Source organism: Mesoplodon mirus (genome assembly GCF_964341445.2).
Source record: "Mesoplodon mirus genome assembly, chromosome: 7".
NCBI classification, from domain to species: domain Eukaryota; kingdom Metazoa; phylum Chordata; class Mammalia; order Artiodactyla; family Ziphiidae; genus Mesoplodon; species Mesoplodon mirus.
In genome coordinates, this window is record NC_138983.1 from 32,435,967 (window position 1) to 32,458,865 (window position 22,899).

The window sequence follows — 22,899 nt, forward strand, 5'->3', positions numbered from 1 at the left end:
CCACTTCAGACCTAGAGACACATACAGACTGAAAGTAAGGGGATAGAAAAAGATATTCCATGCAAATGGAAACCAAAAGAAAGCTGGAGTAGCAATTCTCATATCAGACAAAATAGACTTTAAAATAAGGACTACTAGAAGAGACAAAGAAGGACACTACATAATGATCAAGGGATCGATCCAAGAAGAAGATATAACAATTGTAAATATTTATGCACCCAACATAGGAGCACCTCAATACATAAGGCAAATACTAACAGCCATAAAAGGAGAAATCGACAGTAACACACTCATAGTAGGGGACTTTAACACCCCACTTTCACCAATGGACAGATCATCCAAAATGAAAATAAATAAGGAAACACAAGCTTTAAATGATGCATTAAACAAGATGGACTTAATTGATATTTATAGGACATTCCATCCAAAAACAACAGAATACACATTTTTCTCAAGTGCTCATGGAACATTCTCCAGGATAGATCATATCTTGGGTCACAAATCAAGCCTTGGTAAATTTAAGAAAATTGAAATTGTATCAAGTATCTTTTCCGACCACAATGCTATGAGACTAGATATCAATTACAGGAAAAGAGCTGTAAAAAATACAAACACATGGAGGCTAAACAATACACTACTCAATAACGAAGTGATCACTGAAGAAATCAAAGAGGAAATTAAAAAATACCTAGAAACAAATGACAATGGAGACACGACGACCCAAAACCTATGGGATGCAGCAAAAGCAGTTCTAAGAGGGAAGTTTATAGCAATACAATCCCACCTTAAGAAACAGGAAACATCTCGAATAAACAACCTAACCTTGCACCTAAAGCAATTAGAGAAAGAAGAACAAAAACATCCCAAAGTTAGCAGAAGGAAAGAAATCATAAAAATCAGATCAGAAATAAATGAAAAAGAAATGAAGGAAACGATAGCAAAGATCAATAAAACTAAAAGCTGGTTCTTTGAGAAGATAAACAAAATTGATAAACCATTAGCCAGACTCATCAAGAAAAAAAGGGAGAAGACTCAAATCAATAGAATTAGAAATGAAAAAGGAGAAGTAACAACTGACACTACAGAAATACAAAAGATCATGAGAGATTACTATAAGCAACTCTATGCCAATAAAATGGACAACCTGGAAGAAATGGACAAATTCTTAGAAATGCACAACCTGCCAAGACTGAATCAGGAAGAAATAGAAAATATGAACAGACCAATCACAAGCACTGAAATTGAAACTGTGATAAAAAATCTTCCAACAAACAAAAGCCCAGGACCAGATGGCTTCACAGGCGAATTCTATCAAGCATTTAGAGAAGAGCTAACACCTATCCTTCTGAAACTCTTCCAAAATATAGCAGAGGGAGGAACACTCCCAAACTCATTCTACGAGGCCACCATCACCTTGATACCAAAACCAGGCAAGGATGTCACAAAGAAAGAAAACTACAGGCCAATATCACTGATGAACATAGATGCAAAAATCCTCAACAAAATACTAGCAAACAGAATCCAACAGCACATTAAAAGGATCATACACCATGATCAAGTGGGGTTTATTCCAGGAATGCAAGGATTCTTCAATATATGCAAATCAATCAACGTGATACACCATATTAACAAACTGAAGGAGAAAAACCATATGATCATCTCAATAGATGCAGAGAAAGCTTTCGACAAAATTCAACACCCATTTATGATAAAAACCCTGCAGAAAGTAGGCATAGAGGGAACTTTCCTCAACATAATAAAGGCCATATATGACAAACCCACAGCCAGCATCGTCCTCAATGGTGAAAAACTGAAACCATTTCCACTAAGATCAGGAACTAGACAAGGTTGCCCACTTTCACCACTCTTATTCAACCTAGTTTTGGAAGTTTTAGCCACAGCAATCAGAGAAGAAAAGGAAATAAAAGGAATCCAAATTGGAAAAGAAGAAGTAAAGCTGTCACTGTTTGCAGATGACATGATACTATACATAGAGAATCCTAAAGATGCTACCAGAAAACTACTAGAGTTAATCAATGAATTTGGTCAAGTTGCAGGATACAAAATTAATGCACAGAAATCTCTGGCATTCCTATATACTGATGATGAAAAATCTGAAAGTGAAATCAAGGAAACACTCCCATTTACCATTGCAACAAAAAGAATAAAATATCTAGGAATAAACCTACCTAAGGAGACAAAAGACCTGTATGCAGAAAATTATAAGACACTGATGAAAGAAATTAAAGATGATACAAATAGATGGAGAGATATACCATGTTCTTGGATTGGAAGAATCAACATTGTGAAAATGACTCTACTACCCAAAGCAATCTACAGGTTCAATGCAATCCCTATCAAACTACCACTGGCATTTTTCACAGAACTAGAACAAAAAATTTCACAATTTGTATGGAAACACAAAAGACCCCGAAGAGCCAAAGCAATCTTGAGAACGAAAAATGGAGCTGGAGGAATCAGGCTCCCTGACTTCAGACTATACTACAAAGCTACAGTAATCAAGACAGTATGGTACTGGCACAAAAACAGAAAGATAGATCAATGGAACAGGATAGAAAGCCCAGAGTTAAACCCACGGACATATGGTCACCTTATCTTTGACAAAGGAGGCAGGAATGTACAGTGGAGAAAGGACAGTCTCTTCAATAAGTGGTGCTGGGAAAACTGGATAGGGACATGTAAAAGTATGAGATTAGATCATTCCCTAACACCATACACAAAAATAAGCTCAAAATGGATTAAAGACCTAAATGTAAGGCCAGACACTATCAAACTCTTAGAGGAAAACATAGGCAGAACACTCTATGACATAAATCACAGCAAGATCCTTTTTGACCCACCTCCTAGAGAAATGGAAATAAAGACAAAAATAAACACATGGGACCTAATGAAACTTAAAAGCTTTTGCACAGCAAAGGAAACCATAAACAAGACCAAAAGACAACCCTCAGAATGGGAGAAAATATTTGCAAATGAAGCAACTGACAAAGGATTAATCTCCAAAATTTATAAGCAGCTCATGCAGCTCAATAACAAAAAAACAAACAACCCAATCCAAAAATGGGCAGAAGACCTAAATAGACATTTCTCCACAGAAGATATACAGACTGCCAACAAACACATGAAAGGATGCTCAACATCTTTACTCATTAGAGAAATGCAAATCAAAACTACAATGAGATATCATCTCACACCAGTCAGAATGGCCATCATCAAAAAATCTAGAAACAATAAATGCTGGAGAGGGTGTGGAAAAAAGGGAACACTCTTGCACTGCTGGTGGGAATGTGAATTGGTACAGCCGCTATGGAGAACGGTATGGAGGTTCCTTAAAAAACTACAAATAGACCTACCATATGACCCAGCAATCCCACTACTGGGCATATACCCTGAGAAAACCATAATTCAAAAAGAGACATGTACCAAAATGTTCATAGCAGCCCTATTTACAATAGCCCGGAGATGGAAACAACCTAAGTGTCCATCATCGGATGAATGGATAAAGAAGATGTGGCACATATATACAATGGAATATTACTCAGCCATAAAAAGAAATGAAATTGAGCTATTTGTAATGAGGTGGATAGACCTAGAGTCTGTCATATAGAGTGAAGTAAGTCAGAAAGAGAAAGACAAATACTGTATGCTAACACATATATATGGAATTTAAGAAAAAAAAAATGTCATGAAGAACATAGGGGTAAGACAGGAATAAAGACACAGACCTACTAGAGAATGGACTTGAGGATATGGGGAGGGGGAAGGGTAAGCTGTGACAAAGTGAAAGAGCGGCATGGACATATATACACTACCAAACGTGAGGTAGATAGCTAGTGGGAAGCAGCCGCATAGCACAGGGAGATCAGCTCGGTACTTTGTGACCGCCTGGAGGGGTGGGATAGGGAGGGTGGGAGGGAGACGCAAAAGGGAGGGGATATGGAAACATATGTATATGTATAACTGATTATATTTGTTATAAAGCAAAAAAAAAAAAAAAAAAAAACTGCATTGTACAATATAAAAAAAAAAAAAAAAAAAAAACTACAATGAGATATCATCTCACACCAGTCAGAATGGCCATCATCAAAATATCTAGAAACAATAAATGCTGGAGAGGGTGTGGAGAAAAGAGAACCTTCTTGCACTGTTGGTGGGAATGTAAATGGATAAAGCCACTATGGAGAACAGTATGGAGGTTACCCAAAAAACCAAAAATAGAACTACCATATGACCCAGCAATACCACTACTGGGCATATACCCTGAGAAAACCATAATTCAAAAAGAGACATGTACCACAATGTTCATTGTAGCACCATTTACGATAGCCAGGACATGGAAGCAACCTAAGTGTCCACTGACAGATGAATAGATAAAGAAGATGTGGTACATATATACAATGGAATATTACTCAGCCATAAAAAGAAATGAAATTGAGTTATTTGTAGTGAGCTGAATGGACCTAGAGTCTGTCATACAGAGTGAAGTAAGTCAGAAAGAGATAAACAAATATCATATGCTAACACACATATATGGAATCTAAAAAAAAAATGATTCTGAAGAACCTAGGGGCAGGACAGGAATAAAGATGCAGATGTAGAGAATGGACTTGAAGACACAGGGAGGGGGAAGGGTAAGCTGGGACAAAGTGAGAGAGTGGCATGGACATATATACACTACCAAATGTAAAATAGATAGCTAGTGGGAAGCAGCTGCATAGCACAGGAAGATCAGCTCAGTGCTTTTTGACCACCCAGAGGGGTGGGATAGGGAGGGGAGGAGGGAGACACAAGAGGGAGGGGATATGGTGATATACGTATACATATAGCTGATTCACTTTATACAGCAGAAACTAACACAACATTTTAAAGCAATTATACTCCAATAAAGATGTTAAGAAAAAAAGAAAAAGAAAGGTGTATTGGATTAAAGGCAAGATATGCACTTTCTAAGAAATAAAAATATTTAAGGCAAAGTAATAAAGAGATGGTCAAAGTGATTCCAGGTAAATGCTAATAAAAAAGTAAGCAAATCTAGCATATTCATATCAGTTAAGACGGAATTTCACATTACAATGACTAAAGTGTCAGAGGCATATTATGTAAAGATAAAGGTATAATTTATAAATAAAACATAAGTCATGTATTTTTTGTACCAACCTGTACAGCTTTTTTTGGTTTCTTTAATATATATACTTTTTGTTTTTTAATATTCATCTGTTTATTTTAACTTTTTATTTTATATTGGAATATAGTTGATTAACAATATTGTGGTAGTTTCAGGTGTACAGCAAAGTGGTCCAGTTATACATATACATGTATCTCTTCTTTTTTAAGTTATTTTCCCATTTAGATTGTATAGCTTTTAATACAAAATGAAAACTATTAGAAAATCGAGAAATTAATAAATTTGCAATTGTAATGGAAGAGGCTGGATACTGCTCTAAAAATTTAAACAATATAGTAGACCGAAGTAAACAAAGAGCCATCTAGATGACTTACTACAATCAATGAACATTTCATTTAACAGAATTTTGTAAGAACATGCATTATCTTTGTATTTCGGAACAAACTGTCACATCACCTTTTTTTGTCAACCTCACTAAGCTACAACTATGTTTTCCGAAATTGCCTTCCCTGTGTGGATCCAGCTTAAAGCTAATCAAGAGAGAAATTTGTGCATGGCTAGGAAAGCTGAAGTGAAGCAGCAGCCACTGAACTCTGAAGGTCATTGTGTTTACAAGCAATGAGAGAATGACACTGAGGTGCACACAGGTTCTAGCTAACCCCTGTTCTTCCTGGCACCGTAGCCAGCTTTTTTTTTCCTGTAGAGAAGCCATGCCACCAGCAGGTGCAGAGGCAATAGCTTTTCCATGGGCTGCTCCACCAGTGCTCCATCACGGTCCCATTCCAAATTGCCTAATTGTCTGCCATAAGAGTGATACAGAAGGGCTGATTAGCAGCTTTTATCCGATCCTCCAACATCCCTTTTTGGACCATTTTTATCAAAATCTCTTATAGTTAGGTAAATTCCAATTTCTAAAATAAATACCTATTCTATAATACTTAAAATATTTCTCATTCTGCTTCCCTGATTAAACCCTGATTGATAAATTTAAAAGAGAGAGAAAGAGAGAGAGAGGGAGGGAAGAAAAAAAAGACACAACAGAAAAAAATAAAAGAAAAATGTAGAGTATTTACAGACCACATTCGCAGATCATAATCTAAAAACATCATAAATAAAGTGGGAAAACTATTTTCTCTGGCAGTCAGGGAAATATGAGTTAAAATAACTAGGTGTATTTTTAAGCCCTTCACATTAGTAACAACGGAAAGGAGCCATGATACCTATTTTTATAGGGGATGTTGGGGAAAGCATTCTTTCATACATTGCTTTGGAACTGTGATATATGAGAGCCTATTTTAACCAATAATCCACCTCCTCGAAGTCTATCCCATACAAACATAGCAGCCATAAATAATGACCTGTATGTCAGGGTCTTTATTGCATCATTGATCTTGGTAGAAAAAACACTGGAAACAAAACTCAGACGCAGCAATATGGTAAATTATGATTTATCCTACCATGAAGTCTATCTGATTATTTGAACAGGGTTAAAGTATATACAAAGCTACATACTAGTTTGTTAACATGGGTGTGGGTGGATTAACACAGCTGGATAGAAGAAGAAAGGGAGAGAAGGAAGCCAAAAAAGGGAAAAAAGAAAAATGACTATACATTCTAAAGCGTGTGTATAACTATACATTTGAATACACATTTATGCATTTATGTAAAGTTATGTGTATGTATGGCTAAAACAAAATTAAACATTAAAAAAATCTTATAATCTGGCCCAACTTAATTTATCCACCAGATTTCTCTTGATTCACCAGCACACATTCTCAGTTTGGGGTCAGAATATATTCCTTGATCTGCCTCACAAAAACAACCAAAAATACTCTTTGTTTTCTCTTGTGGGAATGTTCTCCACCCGCTGTTCATCACCCAAGTTCTCCAAGGCGTAGTTGATATGCCACCTCTTCCCTGAATATACCAGCCCACACAGAGTCTCTTCTGAACTTCTTTATCCTTGCTAAATAATTCAGCACTTAATTATATAGAATCATGAGTTGTTCTCTGATTCTTTTATGCCAGTCAGTCTTGCCTCCCCAATTATTAGTCTTATTCTATGAGTCTATTTCCCTTAACAGATGCATCACCAAATTGTACATTTAGTGTAGTGATTGTCATGTATAGTATAATGATTAGTCTTGGGTTTCTAAATAGGGAGACAGTTAGGAAAGTATGCAGCCTTGACCTCAAAAGATCTTAGTTAGATTTCTGTGCTCTGTTACTTCCTAAGAGATGTGCCTGAGTACATTTTCTCTTAGCCTTAGTTCTAGTATCTGTAAAATAGGTCTCTAAAGCTTAATGTAAAACTTTAACACAGCCTGGATTATGGAAAGAGTTCTGATTTTAGAGTCAGCTAACCTGGCTTTGAGTCTAGACACTGTAACAGTTTGATCTCATATAGTACCCAGCAAATATTTACTTGTCTCTCTGCATTCAAGTGATTTTGGTCTGTCAATAGCTATGACACGTGTGTTAACCAGCACTAATGTCACCACATAATTTATTTACCTAATTGCATACTTCTGGGTATGAAAGGGGAACTATTAATTATTACACTGGGTGGGACAGCAGGTATAAACAGGGACTGTCCCTGGCAAACTAGAACCTATGGTGACCCCATCTAGAGCAAATATTTGAGCCCCAGACACCTCATTCGTGAGCAGCAGGAGATAATTTTATTCTCTACTCACCCTTTTTGTTCTCAACCCCGCCCCTAGTAAAGAGGAGAGGTCTTTAGTCAAACAGAATAAAGTGACAGACTGGCATAACTCATCAGCTGCTTGATGAAGGGAAGTCGATATTAACAGGGCTACATTTTCTTTACATTGTCCCCTCACAAACTTCTGAAGGGTATAAAGCAGAGGTTTCAGGTTGATAGACAAAGAACAAATCTGTTCTTGGGGTCATTTTATTAGACTTACACAGTATTTTTTTAAGGATTTGAAAGTATTGCCAATATTCTAAATTGAGATATTTAGATAAATACCCTCATTTGCAACTTCTCTTGAAAAATTGGAGATGTGTTAAAACTGAAACTTCACTATCACTTGTCAAGGGTCAAGTGGAACTGAACTGTCAGTGCCTCCTCTCTCATTCTCCCTCCAAGTCATCACACTTCTCCTGAAGTTGAGATTTAGTTTCATTCATCATTCCCTTTGTAATATTATAAACTGCCTGCCTAATTCACCCACAGGTCCTGCCAAGACCCTGAAATATTTTAGATGTTTTTTTGAGCTTCGTGTCAACCCCCTTCAAGCAGCTTGCAGCAAAGATTTTCAGAGCGGTGCTGGAAACAAGAAGGAGAACAGAGGCTTAGAAAAACTAAGGAGATTTTAAAAGGGAAAAAGGATAGAGACTAGAAAAAAAGAGTGGACTCTACCCAACTGAAGTGGATCTTTACGGACTGAGATAGGAAATAACATATAAGGAGGTAGGAAATCATATAATTATGAAATGTTTGTGGACTGATAGATCACATTGCTCACCATTCATCTGAATACCATAGGTGAGTGTGATCATCTACAGCTGTTTTTTTTAATAACATACTTACAGACCTGTCTAGAATTTATAAAAAGGACACAAAGATTACACGTAAATAAAAACAATAATATTTATTTAACTATAAAACTGTTGGGATCAAACCTAGTAATCAGTAAATGTGATTTTAAACTGTAATAATTATAAAATGTTATATGGCTTGATGATGATGATGATGATGATGATGATGATGGTCTATATTTATAGAGCATGCTTTTTGGTTTGGGAGGTCATTAGAATACCCAGATAGAGTCTGTATTTCTTGCTTCTTCACTCATTTTATTCACTGACCACCTCTTGTTGAAAATGAAGAAAAAATTCAGTAGGTCATAATTAATATGACTTGGGTCAGTTTGTCACTTATTTGATTTACTCTCTGTACTCCTTGTTCCTTGCACACTGTACTCCCAAAAAGGGAAGAGCCAAGATCTCTGAGCACCAGATGGGTTTGCAGCAAGGGCCCTGGACAACCTAAGCTTTGGAAAGTAGAAACATGAATATACAGAAGACAAAGAAAGACAAAAAGAGAGAAGAGAAAGATGGCCAACTTGCCATTCTCCTTTATCATACTAAGGGACCACCTCACATCTCTGCATGGCACTCCTGAAAATCCACTTTTGGCAACAGGAATTTTGTGTGCTGCCCCACTTACAATATTCATAACATTAATACGTAAAATAACAACACGGGAGCTTGGTATGCTAAACGCTTATCCCAATCCTCACACTAGCCATATGAGACCAATACTATTATCTCAAATTTATAAATGAGGAAATTGAAAAACAAAGGGATTAAGTAAATACTCAAAATCATGCAGTGAGAGCAATGCATAACCTAGATTTAAACACAGATAATCTGACTCTAAAGCCCATGTAGTTGACTTCAATGCCATGTAGTTGCTTTTTACTTCAAACATTTATATATTTTTCTCATGCTGAATTTTTTATGTTGAGAAAAGAACCCTGGCAGTCATTCTCCCTTTCTCTCTCTTTCTTATATACCCTCTTCTTATTATATTATGAAACTTTTTATGATAATATGTAATTTCATATAAAAACAAAAGTTTTTGTTTTAATGTATTCAGTAATTCTTCCAGTGCTCAGAAAATCCAAGTTTGTAAAATACGTATTAACACCTTCATTTTCTTAATAAAAAATATGAAACTCAAAGAAATTTGAGTTGCCAAAGTCACACTGCTATTATATGCCCCATTCTGACTCAATCTTGGTTCTTCTAATTTTGAATCTAATGTTCTTTTCAGTCTCTCTTCATGTGCTTTCTCACCTAGCTCAATGTCTGTTGCAAAAAGAACCACTACACTGCTGTGATAAATGAGTGAGCACATGTCCTAATAAAAGAAGATCACTCCATTGCACATACTTTTGTACAGATCTTCTAGCTTCCTCTTCTTATTCAGAGGATAGAATGGCTAGGTGCAAAGATTGGGCTTTTCTAGGCTGTCGTTTAGGAACAAATCGTAAGTAGGAACAACAACCTCTGGTTTGTAACAGTGAAAATTAAATTACATTCTCCCTCAAGGATTTGGAATTATTTTAAAACAGATTTTCCTAAGAAAATGGAAGAGAAGTATATTCCTTTGATATTTAAGCATCTACCATGTCCAGGAGAATAATAACTGTGTTAAAAGAAGAGAAAAACTTTGAATATATTAAGGGGGAAATCTGGACCAACATCCCAGAAGAATCATAGGAATTTCCCCATAGCTACTAATCTGGCTTTAATTAAGACTGGAAGACCAATAAAGCCTTAGTGTGGGAGGCAATTAGTGCTCTGCCTCACACTAGTGATGTGTACACACTAGTCATGGACTTGGCTAATGACTATCTTCAGAAGGACACATAGAGCAGAGACTGCTATCTGAGGAGCTCAAACTGATGCTACAGTTCACCCCAGGAAAATTAATAGAGTACTGCATAAACTTCTGTCAGTTCTACATATTAAAGACACATTACTGTGTAGTTCATTTCATCAGCAATGTTTTTGAGAACCTACCATTTATCAGGCACTGTTCTAGGCACTGAGGATAGTGATCAAAACAAAAAACTAAACAAAGCAAAACTTCCTTCTCTCATGTAGGGTACAATCTAATGGAAGAAGAAAAGTAATAATATAAAAACAACAAAAAATATAGTATATCAGATAAATGCTGTGAAGAAAAATAAGTGCAGTGGAGTAGGGACAAGGCATTGAAACAAATGCAACATAAAATCTATCTACCTTGTTAGCAAATTTTAGGTATATAACACAGCTATAACATTATACCGTCGATCTTCACAACTTAATCATCTTGCATAACTGAAGTTTGGTAACCTTTGACCAACAATTTTGCATGTTCCCCTTCCCCCAACTCCTAGTAACCAACATTCTACTTACCATGGAAGAATGAATGAATGGATGAAAGAATGAATAGGGCAGAAGAGTAATTTTGGAGGTGATGGATATGTTTATGGCATTGATTGCAGAGATGGTTTCATAGGTGTATACTTATCTCCAAATTCATCACATTGTTAACATTAGGTAGAGTTTTTATATGTAAATCGTATCTCATTAAAGTAATTCAAAACAAAACAACACATAAAAAGCCAAATACAACAAAACTCGCCCCTCACCCCCAGGAGTAAACAAACTAGTAAATACTCTGACTTGACACTAAGAAATATACAAAAATAGGTATAATGTACAGCGGATTGTTTCCATTGGGCATCAGAGAGGAGACAAGAGGCCCTCTTTCCTGACAGGTCTGGTTTGGGGCCACGTAGCCCTGGAGCAGGAAAGCCTTGGAAGCCTAAGCCTTGCTAACAAGGAGACAGGTTAGCCCCTGGATGTCAATTTCTTCATTATAAATGGAAATTCTTTGATATAAAAACCCTACCTGAAACTTTCGTAGAGTAGGATAGAAAGGACATGCCGTTTAATACTAAGGCAGGAGACAGATGGGCTCCAGGCTATGCATTTACAACTAGCCTCCTGTTTACATTTCCTGAGGAAGGAGGCAGGTGGGCTCTAGACTAGGTATTTATAGCCAGCCTCCTGTTTGCACTTCGAGATGTAAATAACAACAGTAACAGTGTAAATAGCTGGACTTTTTTTCCTGTGGACACCTTAAGATAACAGTCACGGCAGGAACAGAAAGGGGATAAACCTTGTTTGAGTAAAAGATCAAGAGGTCATATATTTCCCATCCTTGGGACAAGGGAAACACTGCACATGCGCAGAAAGGCTCCTTGGGGGTCAAAAGGAGGGGGCACCACCCCATAATATGTGATGCTAAGGCCGTCCCTTAGGCCTCTGGGCTGAAATCCATCTTGGAAAAAAGTTGCGCATGCACTTTGGGCAGGGTCCTAGGGCAGGTCAGGTGTGGAAAAAGAAACCAGATAATTGGCCAAAGGTAAACAAAGACCCTGATGAACTGCCCTATATAAATGATTTAACTGCCTCTTTACTGCACTCCTCCTCATTTGGGAGGACACCCACACCCTTTCTCTCCAGGTGTGTATCTCTGCCTTCCTTCTGTCTTAAATAAACTGTTTCTCTGTGTGCTCTCCCACTTGTTGTGCTGTGCCTCTAATAATAAACTTTGCACCTGTTTTTACAGTTTTTGCCTCCTTGAAACATTCTTGCTTTCAAACAGAGGCAAGAGCCAAGGAAAATTCGCTTCTAGCCTCTAGCCTTTGCTGGTCTAGTAGCTAGGATTCCTGGTTTTCATCCAGGCTACCTAGGTTCAATTCCTGGGCAGGGAACTAAGATCTTGCTTCAAGCCACCACTCACTGCTGCTGCCTCTCCGAGATAAATACCACAGGTGAATCTAAATGTGAAAAGTGAAATTATTCACTTTTGGTAAAAATAAAAACATCTGTGGAATTGTGGAATTAAAAAAATCAACTTAGAGTTACCTAGTAAGCTATCCTTATCCTCTTCCATAATTTATTCATCTACACACAGGATTTTGATGATTTATCATGTAAGAATTATTTCTCTTGGATATGTCTGAAGACAAACTAACAACTCGCCTTCCCAACAATACATCTAATTCTGATTTCCACAGTTGGTGGAAATTTTGTATGTTACTGATTTTTAGTATCACACTACTATCTGAATGTTCAAGAGCTCTTCAAAAGACAGACCTGGTTTCATGTCTTGGTTCAGGCCCCTATGAGGGCAGAAGTAGCTAGACCACAAACATGTTACTTCACATGTCCAATCTTCATTTACCTAATCTGTAATCGATAGTAGTCTTGGTCTCATAGAGTTGCTGGGAGGAATCAATGATCCCACACAAAGGGCTTACATAATACTTGGTACATAGACTAACTCAATAAATACCAGTTCCTGCTAACATTCTTATTGCCATTAATGTTATATAAGAGCCTGTTTTTATTCATGTGAGTTTTCATTGATTCACTATTTCTTCTTGCTAATTTCCTTTCTGTGGGTATGTAGAAATTTCTGATAATTTCTTCTATATGCTACTTAATATAAAAAATAGAGGCAAAATAATGAGTGATATTAAACAGCAAAGAAAGAAGACAACAGCAAACTTTATACCACAGAAAAGCTAGTCTACTGTTGCCAAGGGACATCCTCAGGTGGCTTTTACTTACAATGGTGAGAGACTGATTTTTAGTTGCGGTCTCAGAAATGTGACTTTGACAGAAAGAAGCAGAAACTTTTTAAAGGTGGAGTCAGGGTAACAAAGTTCATAGGATATATTAATAACACAAATATGATGCTGGGCAAACTGGCTAACCACATGCAGAAGAGTGAAACTGAACTCTTATTTTATACTATTCAAAAGATTAACTCAAAATGTATTAAAGACTTAAATGTAAAACCTGTAAGCGTAAAACTATTAGAAGGAAACATAAGGAAAAAGCTCCTTAATACTGGTCTTGAAAACAGTTTTTTGAATATGATGAGAATTGCAAAAAATGAAAGCAATAAAAGCAAAAATATACAAGTGGGACTACATCAAACTAAACAGCATCTGCACAGAAAAACAATTAGCAAGATAAAATGGCAGCCTATGAATGGGAGAAAATAGTTGCAAATCACCTATGTGATAAGAAGTTAATGTTCGAAATATATAAGGAACTCATAACTCAATAGCAAAAAAAAAAAAAATGGATAAAAGACTTGAATACATTTTTCCAAAGAAGTCATACAAATGGCCAAGAAGTACACAAAAAGATGCTTGACATCACTAATCATCAGGGTAATGCAAATAAAAACCACAATGAGGGCTTCCTTGGTGGTGCAGTGGTTGAGAGTCTGCCTGCCAATGCAGAGGACATGGGTTCGTGCCCTGGCCCGGGAAGATCCCTCATGCCGTGGAGTGGCTGGGCCCATGAACCATGGCCGCTGAGCCTGTGCTCCGCAACGGGAGAGGCCACAACAGTGAGAGGCCCGCGTTCTGCAAAAACAAAACAAAACAAAACAAAAAACCCCCACAATGAGATATCACCTCACACACGTCAGAATGGCTATTATCAAAAAGACAAGAAATAACAAGTATTGATGAGGCTGTGGAGACTAGGAAACCGTGTGTATTGTTGGTGGAAATGTAAATTGGCAAAGCCACTATGGAAACAGTATAGAGGTTCCTCAAAAAATTAAAAATAGAACTACCATATGATCCAGCAATTCCACTTCTAGGTATATATTCAACAGAAATAAAACTAAGATATCAAAGAGATATCTGCACCCTTATGTTCACTGCAGCATTATTCATGATAGCCAAGACATGGAAATAACCTAAGTGTCCACCAATGGATGATTGGATACAGAAGATGGGATATGTGATATATTCCATTGTGTATATATATTCAACCATAAATACAAGGAAATCCTGCCTTTTGCGACACCATGAATGGATCTTGAGCGCATTATTCTAAGTGAAATGAGTCAGACAGAGAAAGACAAATACTGTATGTTCTCACTTATATGTGGAATATAAAAAAGCCAAATTCCTAGAAACATGGAGTAGAATGGTGATTACTAGGGTATAGGGGAGGAGGAAATGGGGAGATGTTGGTCAAAGTCTACAAACTTCTAACAATAAGATGAATAAGTTCTGGGGATCTAATGTATAGCATGGTGACTATAATCATCAATACTGTATTATATACTTGAAAGTTGTTAAGAGAATAGATCTTAAAATTTATCAACACATACACACACACATACAATAATTTTGTGAGGAAATAGAGGTATCAATTAACCTCATTTTGATAATCATTTTACAATATACACGTGTGTTAAATCATCACATCCTACACATATGTCAATGATCTATCAGTAAACCTGGAATAAAATAATACCAATATGATACTAATAAAATTAATCTTATGTCATAGGAAACAGTACTGCTTTGAGGACTGGCAGTCATATCATATATCCAGCACATGCATTTCCCAAAACACACACATTCACACCACACACACTGGAAAATAAATTCTAGTCCAAAGATTTCTGTCAAGCCTAGAATCAAGGCAAGTGAGTTATATAACTTGAAAGGTTAATAGCACTAAGCTATGATATCTCAATGTACACATCTCAATTTGTTTTTGGGGTAAGGGGATCTCTTAGGCCAGAATAAATTCTTCTAAGCAAAGTTCTCTAAAAAGTATTGCCCATGTTTGTCTCTCTGTTTTATGTTTTCTTGTTTGAACTATCTACCTTCTGAGTGATCTATTCTCCATCTAACCCTGGTAATTTAATTGGTTAACTTAATTAACCAATAACCAAGCAACTGGTTAACCAATAGCTTGGTCTTTCTCTTTATGATTAAAAAGGAGCTGATCGTTAAGTATATTTTGCATTTATCTGATTTCATTTATTATGTGTTGCTATATTGTTAACTTTTAACAGTTAAAGGTTTTTAGGGCAGTTTGCTGTCTTATATATGTAGATATGTGTGTGTATTCATATATATAAATTAAACCCTCACCATGTGAAATCTACATTAAATGTCTCACATTAAAAGATATAACTAAGTATATACTGCATTGTTTACACAGTGTTTTTTTGCTGATTAATTTACTAATACTTAGATTACCAAGTTATTTTATAATGTAAGTTCGTTTCTTAAAAACAAGTGGTACAAAGGTTTTTTATATGTAAGCTCTTGTATTAGACACTTATAAGTAAATGCTATTTCACTAGAAGGATATGTAACTGAGCAGGATCCTAAGGGGCCTTCCCAGAACAGACCCCTCCATGTCCTTTGCCCACTTCTTGTTTGTAGAAAAACTTTAGTCTCCTAGGCCTCCCTGAGTCACAAAATGGCTCAAAAATTAATGATTAGAAAAATGTGAACATGTAGTAACAAAGAAATAGCAATTGGGCCAAGAGAACTGGTATCAATTTAAACAATGGATCAGCCATACAGCAGAGTCACAGAATCTTTAGTTCCTCCCTGAAGGACATAGATAATAGCATCTGATGCACATTCCTGAGCTGTTTCACAGATACTAAAACCCCCACCAGATGGAAGAAGTTAACTGCAAAATGACCATGAGCACATAGCTCCCAGACTGGCTGGAGCCTGAGGATTGATGATGCTAACCCCCCATGGCACCACCCTGTTACCTCACCGTCAACCAATCAGAGAATTGTGCACGTGCTGATCATGTACCCTGAGACTTTCTCACTCACCATGCCTTTAAAAACCCTTCCTTGAAACCCATCAGGGAGTTTGGGTCTTTTGAACATTAGCTGCCCATAGGCCTTGCATGGCACCTGCAATAAATGCTGCACTTTCCTTCACCAAAACCTGGTGTCAGTAGATTGGCTTTACTGGATAAAACTAAATAAAATACATAATAATTAATAATATGAATGTGATCCTGGAAATTTGTGTTAAATTTTCACACCCCACAAAGACTCTGCAGTTGCTCCTCCATTATATTGAAGAAAAAAGTTAGTGGGAGCACCTGAAACCAACCTCAAAACTCACCTTCATTGTATTTGCCTTTTGGCAACCCACACACTATTTTCAAGCCCACGATGAGAAGAGCAAAACTTTTGCAAGAGGGAACAAAGAACAAGAAAAAACTTGCTTAGAAACTCAATAGACCAGAAAGAGAGTAGAAAGTTATCATGAAAAAAAGAGCTTTTCATGTTGACTGCAGCTGCTGTAAAACTACTATCTGGTATAGGTCAAATTAGTTATGAAGAAGTGTGTAGGAAGACACAGCTTTCAGTAAATTGCATTAGAAACTAAGCAGGTGGGTAGATTCTATTCCCTGTTATGCAAGCTGATTGAGCTGTCATCTTTGAAAGAACTTAGAATGGCTATTTTTTCCAATTAACTTGCCCTGGGTAAGTAACACACCCTTCTAATATCCTGCCCACCCAACCTCAAAAGCTGCATCATTTTCTTTGCTCACTCCCTGCTCTTCTTATTATATATGCTTAATCACCAAAATTCCCTGAATATGACTTCTACTTCTTTGCCTCTGGGATTTTATTCAATCTGTTCTCTGTGCCTAAAATGACTTGTCTACCCACCAAGTCAATGGAAAATCTACTCTTCTTATAAGACTCAACTCTGAGGCTACTTTCAAAGGCAATTTTCTAAGTGACACCTCCATTTAGAAATAATTATTCCTTTTGAATAAGCCTTTCTACAGAAATATTTCCAAGCCTCAAAAGATACCTAATAAGATGTAATGGATAGTACATTCTCATCACTCTAGTTATATGACTTTGGAGAGATTAAGATTTCTGATCTCATTTTTTTCTTTTGCAAAATAGGAATAATAATCTCGGAATCTTGTTGTAAAAAATAGTTTGTGCATGTTAATTAGCATTTGTATGTTAGTCTCTGGCATAGGTCCTAGTTCACAGTAAGTATTCAATAAGTGGTAACAATTAACAGCTTCTTATGCTTATAATTACAGTAATTTCTTTATCTGTATGCCTCCCCCATTATACAACTGGTTCCTTGAATGTAGATACCAAACCTTTGAATTCATTTCTGTATCTTCGTCCCCATTCCCAATCCATCGATGTTTGTCACAGTGACTTGTACTTAGCAAGCTTTTTTTTCCAATAAAAGTTCCCTAGCTTATTCAATTAGTATGTGTGATGTTGTGACTTATAATAAGAAATACATATTTGGTATTCATCCCCATTTCTGGCCTAGAGTTCCTAAAATCCTTGGGATTTCCTAAGTGTGGGAGGTCTAAAGGTATTTTTTGTTTCGTTAATTAGGTGACTTATGGAAAGCACCTGTGAATGCGGGCTTAGTTTCTAAGACAGTCAACCATGTGATTAGAAGGTTGGAACTGCAGTCCCACCCCCTGATATCCTGACATCTGGGAAGGAAAACTGGCTGGAGATTGAATTCAATCACCAATGGCCAATGATTTAATCAAACACAGCTGTGTAATGAAGCCTCCATAAACACCTAAAAGGACAGGGTTCTGAGAGTTTCTGGGTTGGTGAACACATGGAGATTTGGTGAGACTGGCACACCTGGAGAGGGCGTGGAAGCTCTGCATCCCTTCCCACATACCTTGCCCTATGCATCTCTTCCATCTGGCTATTCCTGAGTTATAACCTTTTACAATAAACCAGTAATCTAGTAAGTAAAATGTTTTTCAGAATTCTGTGAGCCTCTCTAAAAAACTGATCAAACCCAAGGAAGGAGGGACTCATGGGAACCTCTAATATATAGCCAGTTGGTCAGAAGTACAGGTAACAGCCTGGGCTGGTGACTGGCATCTGAAGACCAAGGCGGGGGGCGGTCCTTGAAACCTCCAATTTGTAGCCAGTCAGAAGCACAGGTAACAACTTGGGCTTGTGACAAGCATGCAAAGTACGGGGGTGGGGGGCAGTCTTGTAGGATGGAGTTTGTAACCTGTGGAATCTGATGATATTTCTGGAAAGACAGTGTCAGAATTGAGTTGAATTGTGGGATATCCAGGTGGTGTCCCAAGAATTGTTTGCTGGTGTGGGAAACTTCTCCCATAACCCACATTGGAATTAGTATCAGAACCTGTTGAGTAAGTAACCCCACATTTTAATAGCTCAACTGAATAAAACTGGTTTTATACAGTAATAAAAATAAAACAGCTACCCTGTAATTTATCTATCATTTTGATTCTGAAGCTTGAATATTTTTATAAGGGCCTGGGCTTGAGAAGTTTAATGATCACCAGATAAACATGTAATAAAATAGAGTCTGTTTCATAATAGTAGAGTTTGATGTAAAATAGTATAGTTTATACTATGTTATATGAAATGTCTTTAAATATTGGTTTATGAATTATAAACTGAAAGAGACTTGGGACTATCTAATCCAACCCTACTTATTTCAGAAATGAGCAAAGTGAGACAGTATGTGTTGCGTAAGGGGCTTGTTAGGAGACATGCAGATTGGAAGTCAAAGAGCTAAGACTTAAACCCAGGTTTCTTCATTATTCTTTCTTACCTAGCACTTACATGTCTTTGGAAAAGAGTATTTAGATTTTCCAATTGTGTTATCAATATGATAAAACATCTAAAATGATTTTGAGCAAAGACCAGATTTTTTTTCAGAATGGTAATAATTTTGAACTGAATATCTTCAGGTAATAAGATTTAAGTTGACCTTCAAAAGTATAAAGGATTTGGATAGACCAAGGATATTTTAAAGTTAATTCAAGTGTGAGAAATAATGAGAGAAGTGTGGAAGCAGAATAGACAAAGAGTTCCTGAGAGATAAGGAGAAGAAGATGGGGTTGGAGAAGCATGTTTACACAACTCCAGCCCAACAAATGCAGAAAATGCCATAATTATAAGGAATCTGAGAAACATGTGGTCCAATTCAATCATGTGATGGTAAACAAAACTGAAACATCTTGTCTTTTTCACTGAATCATTAACTACATCTGAAGGACACTGAGGAAGAGGCCCTAATTATTAAAAGTAAGTTTTAGGAAGATTACTCTGGAAATTGTGTGTAGAAGATTATGGAAAAGTCATGGTATAGATCCTTATAGATCATCTGTGAATCTTTAAAGGTAGGCTGAAGCTCCAATCAAGTTGTAGCAGTAGAAAGTAAAACACATAAGTAACATTACAAAAGAAACATCATAAAATCACAATGGCTGGAGAGTAGGTAAAGGAAATAGAAGGGTATCATAGTTCATGCTAATATTTCAAGCTCAGGAGACCCAAGTTTTCCAATGTCAACATTAGGATGCATGGAAGAAGGTCAGGCAGGTTCAGTATGACAGGTTCAGCTTCAGACACACTATCTTTGGGTTGAATGTGAGACAATTCAGTACATGTGTTCATGACCTAAGAGAGGGGTAGGAGCAGGAGACATAGATTGAGATGGTACACACATAAAGGTGAGAACTGAACCTATATAAGGAGAAAGCTCTTGGAAGAAAAAATAGGAAGAAAAAAGTACAGGAGGCCGAGACAGATTCCTAGCCAATACTCACATCTGGTTGGCAGAAGATAGAAAGGGAATCAATGAGGAAATAAAGGGCCACAAGTGGAGTATTTGAAAACAAAAACAGACAAAAAACAAAAACACTATGGTATTTTCAGCTCTATCTTGGGAGAATTCTATATCTTAAATGTTAATTTGGGAGGTTGTCCACCATGTGTATGCATATCAATTTCAAAGTGCCAGTTTCTGTGTCAGTATGTATATCTGGCCAAATGTTTCAAATCTTGCATGAAAAACAATTATAAAAAGTTCAGTAAAGAACTTTGAAAGAAGAGAATTACATCAGACTAGTTCATCTTCAGAAATGCAACAGTGAATTGAAATATCTCATTAAATTTTGATTTCTAAGTAAAAGTCTCCCCAGACTACTTGTTAAATATTAGATATCAAATTTGCTTTTGCTCTGAAACCCCTTTTATCAGGATTTATGACTAAGGCACAAATGATGTCTGTTGTTTGACTCAGTGGGAAAGCCTACACTAGTCTGGTTAAATTGCTTAAATAAGTTGACAAATCTGGACACCAGTATCACTGAAGGAGCTACATATAATCTTGAAAGAGATGGAAGAAGAAAGGACAACCAGTGTCAGAATTTGTTTAAATTAAAAAGCTTGCAACCACTCACTGATTCATTGGATGATGCTCTTTAAACCACAATAAATCATATACCATCAACAGTGAAACACAACTTAACCTATGATTGTTTTTCATGATTACAAATATTTGTGTGAATTTTTTTTCAATTTTCAAAGAACTAATGGGGAATCCCTTGGAAGTCCAGTGGTGAGGACTTCACACTCTCACTGCCGAGGGCCCGGGTTCAATCCCTGGTCGGGGAACTAAAATCCCACGAGCTGTGTGGTGCAGCCAAAAACAAAAGCAAACAAACAAAAACTAATGAATCAGTTCAGAATAAAAGTAAGTCATGACCCACTAAGCAGATAATCTTGGGAAGTTCACTTTTCCTTAATTTCTGTCTCTGTAAAATGGGATTGAGGTGGATGATCTGAAGTTCCTTCTCTCTTTAACAAGAATTAAGTAGTTTCTAATTATTTAACTGGAATGGCAATATGTCTTTTACCAAACCCCCTGCAACTTAACTTTTCACATAGTTGTAACAGGGATATGGATATAGGTATGGAATACATAACTTGCTATATGTAAAGCATTAAATTTAAGCATTAGGTTGAAGTGAATAGATTTTCTTAAAAAGTATATTTGTGGGAGGTTTAAAGATTAATGTAGATACGTATCATGTGGAAAATTAGTACAAAGCTTTATGAAACATAGGAAGGCAAAAGTTCTGCTTCTATGGCAGGAAAGCTTTTAGGAGATGAGGAGAGACTACCTGGTTGTTTAGCTCAAAGGCGGTAGTGTGTGTATGTGTGTGTGTGCACATGTGCACGTGTGTGTGTTGTGTGTAATTACTATATAGAAATATGAACACTAGATATAGAAAATAGAGGTAAACCTTTTAAACAATCATGAAACAACCATGCAAAAGTGGGTATGTTGTTCATGTTGTTTGTTTGGTTGGAATAGTATACCAAGTCCTCCCACAACAACTCCTGGTCTCCGCAATTCCCCAAACTAGCAGCACAACCAGGGCACATCACAGGGCTGTCAGAAAGAGACAGCTGTAGGATTTCACTTTCAGGAGACCAAATAAGTGTATCTCTGAACATATTTCTGACTGAAATCCAACAAAATTAGAAGTTAATTATAAAAGTTTTCAAAAATCCAACATTAACAATTGAATGAAAGAGGAAATCAAGACATAATTGTATATCAGTCATTCTTTAACATATATAAGGAGATTGTACTTGAAAAAGAGTGTGAAACCTTAGGAACAATTAAAGAACACAAATTAAAACAAAATGACATCAGATTGGGGATATACGTATACATATAGCTGATTTACTTTGTTATACAGCAGAAACTAACACAACATTGTAAAGCAGTTATACTCCAATAAAGATGTAAAAAAAAAAAAAGGCCATCCGATTGCCAACATATCTAAAGACACTGATAAAAGCCAGGTTTGACAGTGTATAAAGAAATGGGTGCTGACATACACTGTTGATACGACTTTTAAGTGGCAAATCCCATTTTAAGGTCAGTTTGGCAGTAACTTAAAAACTAAAACACACATTAACTTTAACACAGCAATTACACTTCTGGGAATCTCTCTTACTGAAATACAGGTACAAAGCCAAAATATAGACGCACAGTGATATTTATTACCATATTATGTCTAACACTGAACAATTGAAAACAAGTCCTAAATAAACTTTTCAAAATTTTACAATCCTATGAAGAAGCCATTAAAATGAATGAGGTGGATCTACATGTACTGATGTGGAAAGATATTATTATATATTCTTAAGGAACAAAGCAAGTTTCAAAAACTATTATGTTATGACCTCCTTAGCTGTAATCCCCCTGTTTTATGAATGTATCCATATTATATAAGTTGGAAAGACTAAGGAAGGATAATATGTTAAGTTGTTATAGTGGTCACCTGTGGTGAGTGGCTTTGGGAGGTCATGGGGGGATTTACATGTCATTAAATAAATAAAAATATTATAAATATGTTACATATTATATATGTTTGTAATCTGAGAAAATTAATTGCAAATAACACAGTAATTTAACATGAATTTAATGGATTAAAAAGGTAATGTTGCATTATTGCTCCTCATTGGTGACTAGTTATATAACATATGAATCCTCATATCTAGG

General features: G+C 36.4%; 1 protein-coding gene across 1 annotated transcript in view; it reads right to left on the reverse strand.

Moving 5' to 3' along the window:
- ANO3 (anoctamin 3) overlaps positions 1-22,899 on the reverse strand; it is a gene marked incomplete at both ends in the record, with an annotated part of 394,349 nt that overhangs the window by 264,565 nt on the left and 106,885 nt on the right. The window contains 2 exon segments of the mRNA XM_082629094.1: positions 16,666-16,684; positions 16,686-16,741. Coding sequence (XP_082485220.1) covers positions 16,666-16,684; positions 16,686-16,741 — 75 coding nt within the window.